At 34.7% G+C, this 13294-nt stretch overlaps 1 protein-coding gene across 1 annotated transcript in view; it reads left to right on the plus strand.

Moving 5' to 3' along the window:
- Window positions 1–13294, plus strand: part of PIK3C3 (phosphatidylinositol 3-kinase catalytic subunit type 3) — a 146190-nt gene that overhangs the window by 97558 nt on the left and 35338 nt on the right. The window contains exons 17-20 of the mRNA XM_060119274.1: window positions 513–641; window positions 1293–1362; window positions 3285–3349; window positions 6001–6085. Coding sequence (XP_059975257.1) covers window positions 513–641; window positions 1293–1362; window positions 3285–3349; window positions 6001–6085 — 349 coding nt within the window. The remainder of the gene's footprint in view (window positions 1–512; window positions 642–1292; window positions 1363–3284; window positions 3350–6000; window positions 6086–13294) is intronic.

Consider the following 13294-nt stretch of genomic DNA (forward strand, 5'->3'; position numbering starts at 1 on the left):
GAACTTCTTGCTTATCATTTATCTTTAGGAAGATCACTTCCAGTTCTTCTTGAGCTTTTGTGAGCTAGGGTACAAGGTAATTTATAAAATATATTTTTGCCTGAGGTGATAAAAGGATACTACAAATTTAAGATAATTTAAAGTTTGGAGTTTCAGTCCAGTAGAGGTTGTAGGTTCTAGACATATATTCTTTGATGCATTTTTGTTGCCTTTTCCCCCAACATTTTATACGAAAGTTTTCAAACATACAGCAAAGTTGAAAGACTTTCACAGTAAACAACTGTATACCCACTACTTCTATCCTGTTATTAACATTTTACTGTATTTGCTTTGTCACATGTCTGTTCATCCCTCTGTCTGATACTTTTTGTGCTATTATTTCTCATGGCCTGTATAAATTAAGGTTATTATTATTTGTTTTCTTTTTTAGACTCATTTCTTTTCTTTAGATTATTATAAATCTCCCCACATTTCCATCTTATATAATTTGAAAATAATATTTTTATTTCCAGAGTGCCCTTATGCCTGCACAGTTATTCTTTAAGACAGAAGATGGAGGCAAATATCCAGTTATATTTAAGCATGGGGATGATTTACGCCAAGATCAACTTATTCTCCAAATCATTTCACTCATGGACAAGGTGAACATAACCTTATGTTGGTAGGGAACATTTTTTCATTTTAGAACTTGATGATTTAGTGGATATGCTACGCATGGACAGAATTGTTTGTAACATTCAGATGCAGTCCTAGAAAGCTGAACAATCTCCACTTGATCTTGAGCAAAGTTAGTTGTTTTTGTACATTGCAGGATGGCTCTTATGATTAGTATGAAATGAAACTGCATGTGTTCCTTTTTATAAAAACTTTTTTCCCAGTTCTTTCAGTGTTAAATTTAGTAATTTTCTTCCTCTTAGTCAATTAAATTTTCTTCTTTTTTAAATCCTGTTTCTGTCCCTGGCTTATAAAGGAAAATATTTGTCCTCATTTCCTTCTTCTGAGTTCTAAAATACTTTGTGACCAGTAAGGCCCGCATAAATCCTTAGGAGGAACCCTTCTGTTCATTGAAAACTGACAGTGATTTAGAAAAAGATAAAAAATTTGACATACCACCATGTAAAGTGCTTAATACATTTATTTTGATGATCAAAGTTAAATTAACTAATTGATTTAATTAAGCCTTAATTTAGGTTTACCTTCTAAATCTCTGTGTATTAAACTGCTATAGTACTTGTGTGCAAAACTATTTTATAACATTCTTTCATTTGGTTAATATAACTTTTGGTCTTAAGCTGCTACGAAAAGAAAATCTGGATTTGAAGTTGACGCCCTATAAAGTATTAGCCACTAGTACAAAACATGGTAAGTTTATTTTATAACATGATTATTTATTTCAGTGTCCAATGAGTATTTTAATTGAAAATTGTTAAGAATGTTAGAGATTGAACTCATTTGTCACACTGAAGACCACTTGGGCCTTCCTGACTGCCGGCCTACCTTCCGTCTCTCCCTCCGTCCCTCCCTTTCTTCCTTCTGTCCTTCCTTCCTTTTATACCTCTTGGAATCATTAAACAACATATTTGGAAGAAAAATTAGCACCTTTCTGATATATTTCTTTGCATTCAAAACTTTCAGTAGCTACAAACTACAGTAGTTTTCTTCCATGGTGATCTGTATCTGGAATCATTATTGAGAGTTACTAAAACCCAGAGAGGCTGTGCCCTGCTTATACAAGCCACTCAGCAGATGATGTTGCCTTATCCACTAATTTTTTTTAATATATATCTAAGTCTTTTTGATATTGAGTAACCTCTGGAAGTTGGGCAGAAGATTCCCTAGGAATGCTTGCCTAATGCCTATTGTAAATTTTATAATCTTGTTACTCTTAGAGCTTCTTACCCTTAGGTACCTTGAAGAAACAAGTACCTGTTTTATTTTAGGCTTTCTGCCCTTCTCCGGGCCACTCCCAAATCTTTTTGATGGTTTAGTTCCTATTCTCATTTTTCTCTGAGAATGATCTTGTTAAAAGTGCAAATATTCTACCATCCTACATAGATTGATTTATTTAGCTTTCATTTGCTCTTGGGACAAAGACAAAAGCCTTAGCTTAGTTTACAAGTTCTTGCATGGTATGACATACTTCTGCGCCTATCTCTGTCACCTCTTTTTTGCCACTCCCCCCCTTGCTTCTTAGGCTTTAGCCACACCAGCCACCTTCCATTTTCTCAAATGTACCAAGATCTTTTCAGTCTTATATGATCATTGTTTTTAATATCCTTTCCGCTTTACTAATTAATATTTATTATCCTTCAAAACACAGTTCAGATGTCAGATGTCCTCTGATCCTTGTTGCAATATAGGTCTCCCTATGCTATTCTCTTTTGTTCATAGTCTCTATCCCAATAAAACTTGCAAGCTTGTAAGATCTTTGAAAGCAGGGTCAAGGCTCTATTTTTGCTTATCTGGCGAAGTTCTTGCTACATAGTAGAAAAACTATAAACGTCTGTTAAGTGCATTAATGCAGACTGTTCAGTATTTATGATATAAGAATAAATGATACATTTCTTACTCTGAAGAAATATACGGTCTCCTAATTTGCATGTGAATAGTTATAATGTAAGGCTTACCAAAACCAGATCATGGTTGTTTATGATCCTGAAGTAGTTTCCATCATTCAACTTTGATTTTTTTTTTCACAGATTTGTAGTTTTATACTTCTTTTGTTGTCCCTAGACTTACCAGACTTACTTTTTCTCCTTATTCTCCTGTATACTATCTTCTTTCCCTCCTTTTTGGTAGTTTAAGGGATGTATACTTCCCTCTCATATAATTTCCAGGGAATGGCAGAAGATGGAGTATTACACAAAGAAAGCCAATGAATATACTATAATTTTAGGGTTAGGTGATTGATATTCCACAATTCCAGATTTCTTAAAATGATTTTAAATTCAGAATAATTTTAATTGACATGTTATAATACTATAGGTAGAAATTTTTATTCCAGATTTAAGAAGCCTAGCCTATTACTTCGTGTTCCTTGTGTATAATAATAGAAATTGGCCTAGAGAAGCATACGGATTATCAGCTTAATTTTTTTTTAAAGTTTCCTTGTAGTTCCTATGATGTAAATGCCAGTGTATACTAAATACAATGTTTATAGACCTATTTAAGCTATTAGGTTTGTAGTGTATACATTTTCAAATGAAGACTATTCTTAGCAGAATCTTTATTTTTATTGCTTCACCAATAGCTATGCTTAATACAATGCATCTGTTTCTCTGTAGGCTTCATGCAGTTTATCCAGTCAGTTCCTGTTGCTGAAGTTCTTGATACAGAAGGAAGCATTCAGGTACAGTATCTATTTTAAAGATTTATAAATTTCATGAATATATTCTTATTATAAAAATTTCAATCTTTATAAAAAGTATATAAAGTTAGAAATGACAGTCTCTTTTTATCACCCGTCTTCCCTAAAGTTGTTTTCCTTTCCTGAGAAGTAAATAATGCTAAGTTAGAAATGCTTCCATGGTAGATGTTCAGTTCCTTAAAATGGGCCTAACACATAATAGGAGATCAGGAATTAACTGGCAAACAAATTTTAAATTTGTTAAAGTTTATGGTTGCATTATATTTCAAAGTATGGAAATATTATAATTTATTTAGCCATCAGTGAACATTCTGATTATTTCCGATTTTTGTTGTTTGTCAGAACAGTGCTACAGTGATATTTTTGCTTGTACATGTTTTGCACAATTATTTTCTTAAGACCCTTATCCCCACCTCCAAAGTCATTTCTCTCCTTTAATATGAGAAAAGCCAAGTTGTTTCTGGGGCTAAGCCATGTATATCTTTGGATTTTTTTTTTACATTTTAAATATGTGAATTAGTGTTTAATGCAGAATTCTTAATACATCTTAATAGTTTATTTTGTTAATTTTTAAATATAATTTTACTTTTTCCTAAGAAAAATGTATATAATTCACACAGAAAAATTTATATGCCTGAGATGAAAAATAATACAGTGAAAGGCTTGATAGAGGATATTTGCTGTAGTGTGTTTTTTTGTTTCTCAGTTTAGAGTGTCTCAGTAATTCAGTATGGAGTTTAGATTTGCAAGAAAGCGCTACTCTGATTTGTTGGCAAAACAGGTGGTTGATTCTGTTGTTTGGTTTGGGGTACAGTCGTGTTCAGTGGTTAAAGGCTCACGCTCAAAACATCAAACTGCCTGAGTTTGAAGTTTGGCTCTGCAGCTTTCTAGCTATATTTTGAGTAACCTTGCAAGCAGGTTAGCCTTTAGCTGGTACTTGGCTTTCAGTGAGAACTTGGCTTTTAACTGATAAGGGTGGTTCACATACCTAGACTGTACAAATAATATGATTTATAGCAAACAACCTGCTTTCTTTCTAGAATTTTGGTAGTTACTGAACTAAATAGACTGTAGAGGGTGCCTGTATGACCAGCCCCCAGTAAGTATGCTCAGTGTATGCCTTCACAGAAGACAGCAAGGAGGATTGCGCATGGAATTCACAGGCTTTGCCTGTGTATTTTTCCCACGCTGATCCTGTTGTGTATACTTTTACTGTAATACACACTGCTTATGGTACAATTGTAAGTTGAGTCTGTGACCCCACCTAACAAATCAAACCTGTCAGAGGTCTAGGGGACCCCCTAACATACCCTTCAAGTCTCAGTTTTTATATCTGTAAAATTTGGATAATGATGAAGAGTACCTAGCTCTAGAATTGTTCGAAGATGACAGGAAATGTATGCAGAGCTTTGACACAGGTTCTAACTGAAGTTAATTGTTTAATAAAGTTATCAATTATTATGTTGCTCTGTGCAATTATGATTTTGTAAAATAAAACCAATGACAGTTTGTGTCCTGATTCTTAGTTGCATGTGTGATCTGTGTAAATCATTTTGCTAAGTCATAGCTTATCTCATCTTCAACTTTAGTAGATAGTTAAAAATTGTTTTCCAAAATAATTGTTTTTGGAAACAACTGTTTCTCATTGCTACCCATCTTTGCCTAATCTTGGTATTGTCAAACTTCTAAATTTTGCTATTTATTATTATTTAGTTTGCATTTCCCTGATTACCTGAAAGATTGAGTATTTAAAAATATGTGTAAGCCATTTATTTCTTCTGTGAAGTGCTTGTTCATATCTTTTGCCCATTTTCATGTTGGGTTGTTTGTCTTTTCCTTATTGATTTATAGGAGTTCTGTATATATTTTAGATATAGATTCTTTGTCAAACTTAGAAAGTGTTCCAAAAAGCTTAAAATGTAGGATTAACTTACTTTTTTAATAGTATGTTAGTTGTATTTTCAAATAATATACACTTTGTATTTTTCTTTAACATCTAGATGTAAGGGAATAGGTCCAGTTGGTAATCTGGGGGAAAAAAATAAATAAATGCACGATTTTCCCCAGTGTTTCCAGACTCTTTGGACGCTCTAGTGTATTTATCGTGCCCCTATAATTCTTTGGTTCAGTCTGCATCTCTTATATTTATCTTTCTATCACTTTCCTTTGAATCTGAAAATTCTTAGCATTGCATTCTAATTATTTTGAAAATTGGAATGTAACTTTATTGAGTTTGTTAATGGTAACAGTGTTTCAGTGGCCATACTTAAAAGGTAATTTTTAAAACTCATGTTCACTTTTAGGAGAATGTATGATACCCAAAAAACCCCTCATATTTACATTCAGGAGAAAGGTGAAACAAACTAAGTATAGAGATATAGCAGTAAGTTTATTTAATGTGGTATAGAAGTAGCAGGCTTTTATTTATTTGTTTGTTTGTTTGTTTGTTTGTCTTAGCCTATAAGCATAGTAATAAGACTGATTCCTGAGGAATATGCTTCCTAAAGTCCACATTTTATAATTACTGACTGCTGTACACCAGACACCTCTTTGTCATTATTTACAATTTTTAAATGCCTAATTTGTTTAAGGATTGTATTGAATTTATAAACATGTAAATAATATCTTTTCAGAACTTTTTTAGAAAATATGCACCAAGTGAGAATGGGCCAAATGGGATCAGTGCTGAAGTTATGGATACTTATGTTAAAAGCTGTGGTAAGTTTTTCAACTTACTACGTTTCATTGATATGTGGGAATAAAGGAAAACAAGCTATCCTGATACTACCATACTCATACACATTTAGAACATGTTAGGATTTTTTTCTAGTCCATTTGGGCTACAATAACAAAATACCAGAGACTGGGTGACTAATAAACAACAGGAATTTATTTCTCACAGTTCTGGAGGCTGGAAGTCTGAGATAAGATGCCAGCCTGGTCAGGTGAGGGCCTTCTTTGGGTCAAAGACTTGTTATTGTATCTACACCTGTTGGGAGGGGCTCGGGAGCTCTGTGGGGTATCTTTTATAGGGGGCTAATCCCATTCATGAAGGCTAAGCACCTCTAGAAGTTCCCACCTCCTAACACCACTACCTTGGGCATTAGGATTTCAGCATGTGAATTTTGAGGGGACACAAACATTCAAACCATAGCAGTTTTAAATGCTCTATAAGAAGATTAAAAGATACAAAATGTGAAAAAAGAGGTCATTAATGTTTTGACATAATAGTAGGAATAAGGTGTAAATTCTGTTTACTCTTTTATAGATGCATCTTTTTTTTAACATCTTTATTAGAGTATAATTGCTTTACAATGTTGTGTTAGTTTCTGCTGTATAACAAAATGAATCAGCTATATGTATACATATATTCCCATATCCCCTCCCTCTTGCATCTCCCTCCCATCCTCCCTATCCCACCTCTCTAGGTGGTCACAAAGCACCGAGCTGATCTCCCTGTGCTATGTCTCTGCTTCCCAGTAGCTATCTATTTTACATTTGAGAGTGTATATATGTCCAGAACACTCTCTCACTTCATCCCAGCTTACCCTTACCCTTCCCTGTGTCCTCAAGTCCATTCTCTACATCTGCGTCTTTCTTCCTGTCCTGCCTCTAGGTTCATCAGAACTTTCTTTTTTTTTTTTTTTTGATTCCATATATATGTGTTAGCATATGATATTTGTTTTTCTCTTTCTGACTTACTTCACTTTGTATGACAGACTCTAGGTCCATCCACCTCACTACAAATAACTCAATTTCATTTCTTTTTATGGCTGAGTAATATTCCATTGTATATATGTGCCTCATCTTTATACTTTCATCTGTCAATGGACACCTAGGTTGATTCCATGTCCTGGCTATTGTAAATAGTGCTACAATGAACATTGTGGTACAGAACTCATTTTGAATGATGGTTTTCTCAGGGTGTATGCCCATAGTGGGATTGCTGGGTCATATGGTAGTTCTATTTTTAGTATTTTAAGGAACCTCCATACTGTTCTCCATAGTGTCTGTATCAATTTACATTCCCACCAGCAGTGCAAGAGGGTTCCCTTTTCTCCACACCCTCTCCAGCATTTATTGTTTATAGATTTTTTGATGATGGCCATTCTGACTAGTGTGAGGTGATACCTCATTGTAGTTTTGACTTGCATTTCTCTAATGATTAGTGATGTTGAGCATCCTTTCATGTGTTTGTTGGCAGTCTGTATATCTTCTTTGGAGAAATGTCTGTTTAGATCTTCTGCCCATTTTTGGATTGGGTTGTTTGTTGTTTTGATATTGAGCTACATGAGCTGCTTGTGTATTTTGGAGATTAATCCTTTGTCAGTTGCTTTGTTTGCAAATATTTTCTCCCATTCTGAGGGTTGTCTTTTCGTCTTGTTCATGGTTTCCTTTGCTTTGCAAAAGCTTTGAAGTTTCATTAGGTCCCATTTGTTTATTTTTGTTTTTATTTCCATTTCTCTAGGGGGTGGGTCAAAAAGGATCTTGCTGTGATTTGTGTCATAGAGTGTTCTTCCTATGTTTTCATCTAGGAGTTTTATAGTGTCTGGCCTTACCTGTAGGTCTTTAATCCATTTTGAGTTTATTTTTTTATATGGTGTTAGGAAGTATTCTAGCTGCCCAGTTTTCCCAGCACCACTTATTGAAGAGGCTATCTTTTCTCCATTGTATATTTTTGCCTCTTTTATCAAAGATAAGGTGACCATATGCGCGTGGGTTTATCTCTGGGCTTTCTATCCTGTTCCATTGATCTATATTTCTGTTTTTGTGCCAGTACCATACTCTCTTGATTACTGTAGCTTCGTAGTATAGTCTGAAGTCATGGAGCCTGATTTCTGGGCTCTGTTTTTCTTTCTCTGGATTGCTTTGGCTATTCGGGATCTTTTGTGTTTCCATACAAATAGTGAAATTTTTTGTTCTAGTTCTGTGAAAAATGTCATTGGTAGTTTGATAGGGATTGCACTGAATCTGTACATTGCTTTGGGTAGTATAGTCATTTTCACAATGTTGATTCTTCCAATCCAAGAATATGATATATCTCTCCTTCTGTTTGTATCATCTTTAATTTCTTTCATCAGTGTCTTATAGTTTTCTGCATACAGGTCTTTTGTCTCCTTAGGTAGGTTTATTCCTAGGTATGTTATCCTTTTTGTTGCAGTAGTAAATGGAAGTGTTTCCTTAATTTCTCTTTCAGATTTTTCATCATTAGTGTATAAGAATACAGGAGATTTCTGTGCATTAATTTTGTATCCTGCTACTTTACCAAATTCATTGATTAGCTCTAGTAGTTTTCTGGTACCATCTTTAGGATTCTCTATGTATAGCATCATGTCATCTGCAAACAGTGACAGCTTTACTTCTTTTCCAATTTGGATTCCTTTTATTTCTTTTTCTTCTGTGATTGCTGTGGCCAAAACTTCCAAAACTATGTTGAATATTAGTGGTAAGGGTGGGCATCCTTGTCTTGTTCCGGACTTTAGAGGAAATGGTTTCAGTTTTTCACCATTGAGAACGATGTTGGCTATGGGTTTGTCATATATGGCCTTTATTATGTTGAGGTAAGTTCCCTCTATCCCTAGTTTCTGGAGAGTTTTTATCACATGTGGGTGTTGAATTTTGTTGCAAGTTTTTCTGCATCTATTGAGGTTATCATATGGTTTTTATCCTTCAGTTTGTTAATATGGTATATCACATTGATTTGCATGTATTGAAGAATCCTTGCATTCCTGGGATAAACCCCACTTGATCATGGTGTATGATCCTTTTAATCTGCCTTTGGATTCTGTTTGCTAGTATTTTATTGAAGATTTTTGCATCTATGGTCATCAGTGATACTGGTCTGTAGTTTTCTTTTTTTGTGACATCTTTGTCTGGTTTTGGTATCAGGGTTATGGTGGCCTCGTAGAATGAGTTTGGGAGTGTTCTTCCGAGTTTGGGAGTGTTCCTCCTTCTGCTGTATTTTGGAAGAGTTTGAGAAGGATAGGTGTTAGCGCTTCTCTAAGTGTTTGATAGAATTTGCCTGTGAAGCCACCTGGTCCTGGGCTTTTGTTTGTTGGAAGATTTTTTTTTTTTTTTGGTGGTACACGGGCCTCTCACCGTTGTGGCCTCTCCCCTTGCAGAGCACAGGCTCCGGACGCGCAGGCTCAGCGGCCATGGCTCACGGGCCTAGCCGCTCTGCGGCATGTGGGATCTTCCCAGACCGGGGCACGAACCCGCGTCCCCTGCAGCGGCAGGGGGACTCTCAACCATTGCGCCACCAGGGAAGTCCTGTTGGAAGATTTTTAATCACAGTTTCAATTTCAGTGCTTGTTATTGGTCTGTTTATATTTTCTCTGTCTTCCTGGTTTTGTCTCAGGAGGTTGTGCTTTTCTAAGAATTTGCCCATTTCTTCCAGGTTGTCAGTTTCATTGGCATGTAGTTGCTTGTAGTAATCTCTCATGATTCTTTGTATTTATGCGGGGTCAGTTATTCTCCTTTTTCATTTCTAATTCTGTTGATTTGTGTCTTCTCCGTTTTTTTCTTGATGAGTCTGGCTAGTGGTTTATCCATAGATTCATCTTTGCAGTCACTTAACTATTTTGTAATTATAAGTTATTTCTTCCTGGAAGCTGCAATTTTTCCCTTGATTTTCCCTGAGTTTGTGTAAGCAATTAAGTAGACTGTGGGAATAGTCTGTCAGGAATAATTATATTTTTGATAAATCTCTAGAGCTAAGATAACAGTGTTCTGTTAGGAGGTGCCTCTCATGGTATTTTAGACTAGTACTTACGGTCCCTTTCTGGAAATAAGTAAGTAGTGGCATGACATAGGGATTAATTCAAATGTTTCAATCACTTATGCCTATTCTCATGAAGTTTATATTCTAGAGGATTATTTTTTATTTTCTTAGGAGATTTTTTTTTTATAACTAGATTGTTTAAGGGAGGGTTAATAAAGGAGTTGACACTAGAGTTGAGCCCTGAATAGTATATGGCATTTATCATGTTATTCCTGTTTTACATAAATATTATATTTATGTTTATGTCCATATTTCTACTTAAGCAGTCAAGCTTGGGGAAGCAAGTAGAGGATTTTCTAGACATATAACAACTATATTTAAACTTTCCTATCATTTTATGGCTTATAAATTGCTCTCTTATAGATGACATTTTTTTATTTTTCTCAATGCTCCCATGAGGTAGTATTCCATTTTTTTTTTTTTTTTTTTTTTTGTGGTACGCGGGCCTCTCACTGTTGTGGCCTCTCCCGTCGCGGAGCACAGGCTCCGGACGTGCAGGCTCAGTGGCCACGGCTCACGGGCCCAGCTGCTCCGTGGCATGTGGGATCTTCCCGGACTGGGGCACGAACCCGTGTCCCCTGCATCGGCAGATGGACTCTCAACCACTGCGCCACCAGGGAAGCCCCATATTATTTTGTACTACATAATTTATTCCCTAATTTGTACGTGATACACTCTTGGCTGAGAAGTATAAAGAAAATATAATATTCCTAGGAACTTTTAAAATACTGAAATAAAATGTGTATATGTATATTAATATTCCTTGTGGTTTTAATTCTTATTTTAATCTAAGGAACATTACATGTGTTACATGTAACTGTTCTGAAAAATGATCACATACAGTGTATTTAGATTTTAAGACTAAAAAAAATTGAAGCATCTGAGAGAAAATGTTTCCCTTTTCTTACTCACTCTGTATCTCTCTCTCCTGTCCCTCTTTCCCTTCCTGCTTTACTTCCTTTCTTCTGTCCTTTTTTCCCTTTTCTCTTCCATTCACTTTTTTCTCCATTAAATCTGTGTTTTCTAAGATCTGAAAAAATTGATATACTTCTAAAGGCTTGATAGATCACTCAAATGGCTGGCAGCTTACACTGTTTTTCAGCAAGGCTTGTCAATCAAGGCAACCGTACAAGGCTTCCCTATGGCTTGTGTTTCTCAGAGCTGGGTTTCAAGAGGAAGTATTCTAAGAGACAGGAAGTAGAAACTTTTGGTTTCTGAAGGCCTGGATTGGGAAGCTGGCAGTTTGTCACTTCTGTCATATTCTGTTGGTCAGAGGAGTTACAGAACCTGCCTGGATTCAAGGGGAAAGGATATAGTTCCCATCTTGAATGAAAAGTATGTTAAAAAATCTTTAATCTGCCACACCTAGTTTTCAGTACTTTATTACCTGAGAGATATTTTGTATGCCCTCAAGCAATTACCTCGTGTCTTTTTACTTAACTTCCCGATAGTTACTGTAAATTTTTTTACCTTGTAAATCTATTTAATAAAGAAATGTTAACTTTTTCTACTTGAAGTATATATGCACACAACCTATAAGTATTGACTAAAGTTTGAAATCCTTGTTCACTTAAAAAAAGTACTGGAACAATATTTTATAATATGTGCTAAATGTCATAGTATTGTGCCTTTTATGTAATGTTCCATTTTTTCCCATGAGCTAATGAAAATATGACTTTTTTTAATGTAAAAAAAAATAGCCATTTAGGTTGTACCTAGACAGTTAATTTCAAATTAGATATTCTTCCTAATAAAAGCATTTCACATTTATTCATATCCTGATAACTGATTTGATGGCAGGCCTTCTCTTCATGTTATTTTGCATACCCTTCTGTTTTCTATATATATATTGCTGTGTTACAAAATAATTTTTTATGTTTCAGTGAGTTTGGTAGCATTCCAGGTAATGTTGCAAGTTGAAAGCCATTATTTGAATTTTTCATTAGAGGATTCAATGCTTAATAAGTTGCAACATTGTACTAGAATCTGATTGTTGGGCATTATCACATAGATGCATGTATTATAACTTTCATTTTAAAAAGTAATGTTTTAGGTTTTTGGCAAAGTGTAAGAAGAAGAATGCGATTAGTTATGGTGACATTTTTTCCGGATTATGCAGGGTGTCAAATCTATATTGTGCAAGTAAATGTGGGAACACTGATTATTCTCACACTCATATCTTTACTAGTAAAGGGAGATAGTATTGTTTAGTTGTCTATATTTCTCTGTATTTTGCTTTAAGTCAAAGTTGTTTTATAAAACCAATTTCAAGATGTTTGTGTATCTCACATGAAGTCCAAATACTAATGAATAGCATCCTTTTGACAAGATTCTCTTGGACAGGTATAGTGTTTCCATTACAGTTAAAAAATAACTTCAGTTTTCCTGAAACTTTTCTGATCTACTCTGTGCCATCGCAAATCATTCTGAATATTGTTTATATCCTCAAAATTTCTGAGGATCATCCTACTCTTGCCTCAGATACCTTTTTCAGGACGTAATCTTTTATCTTTTAAGTGTTGATATTTGAATTATTGAAACACCCCAAACTCTCATCTCCACCATTTATATATATGAAAGAGAGAAAGATCATATGCTGTCTCACTTGACTTAAAAAACATTTACTGAAATGATCATCCAACATATTTATGACCTTAACACACTGAGGCAGGGTAAAAGGCTCTTTTTCATACATTTTCCATTTCCATTGGAAAATAATCCAGTAATAACAATGAAATATTACTGAAAAACCAAATTTGATGATAAAGAGTAGTTTATAAAAACATCTTGCTTTATCAGCAGAGACAGGCATAATTCATACATGTCTAGTTACATGAAAATTTTAGGTCAAAAATACTGTTGCTGTGTATGTGAATCATTACTTTCATAGAGATAGCTAAACAACTTGAAACAAAGTAAATAGTGATAAAAATTAAACTAATTATAATTTATAATTAATAAGGTAACTAGTACCATGTGACAACTCAGATGCACTAATAACACAATGATGTTCTTTGTGAAAATTGCAGGAATTTCAGCTAGCTTCATATGCATATTATCAGGAGTTTTGTGTCCTTGACAAGTGGCAGCCAGATTTCTAAGTGAATCCCTTATTAGAGAACTCAGTGTGCTAAGTTCTAATGTGT

This window comes from Mesoplodon densirostris, chromosome 15, assembly GCF_025265405.1.
Source record: "Mesoplodon densirostris isolate mMesDen1 chromosome 15, mMesDen1 primary haplotype, whole genome shotgun sequence".
Classification (NCBI taxonomy): domain Eukaryota; kingdom Metazoa; phylum Chordata; class Mammalia; order Artiodactyla; family Ziphiidae; genus Mesoplodon; species Mesoplodon densirostris.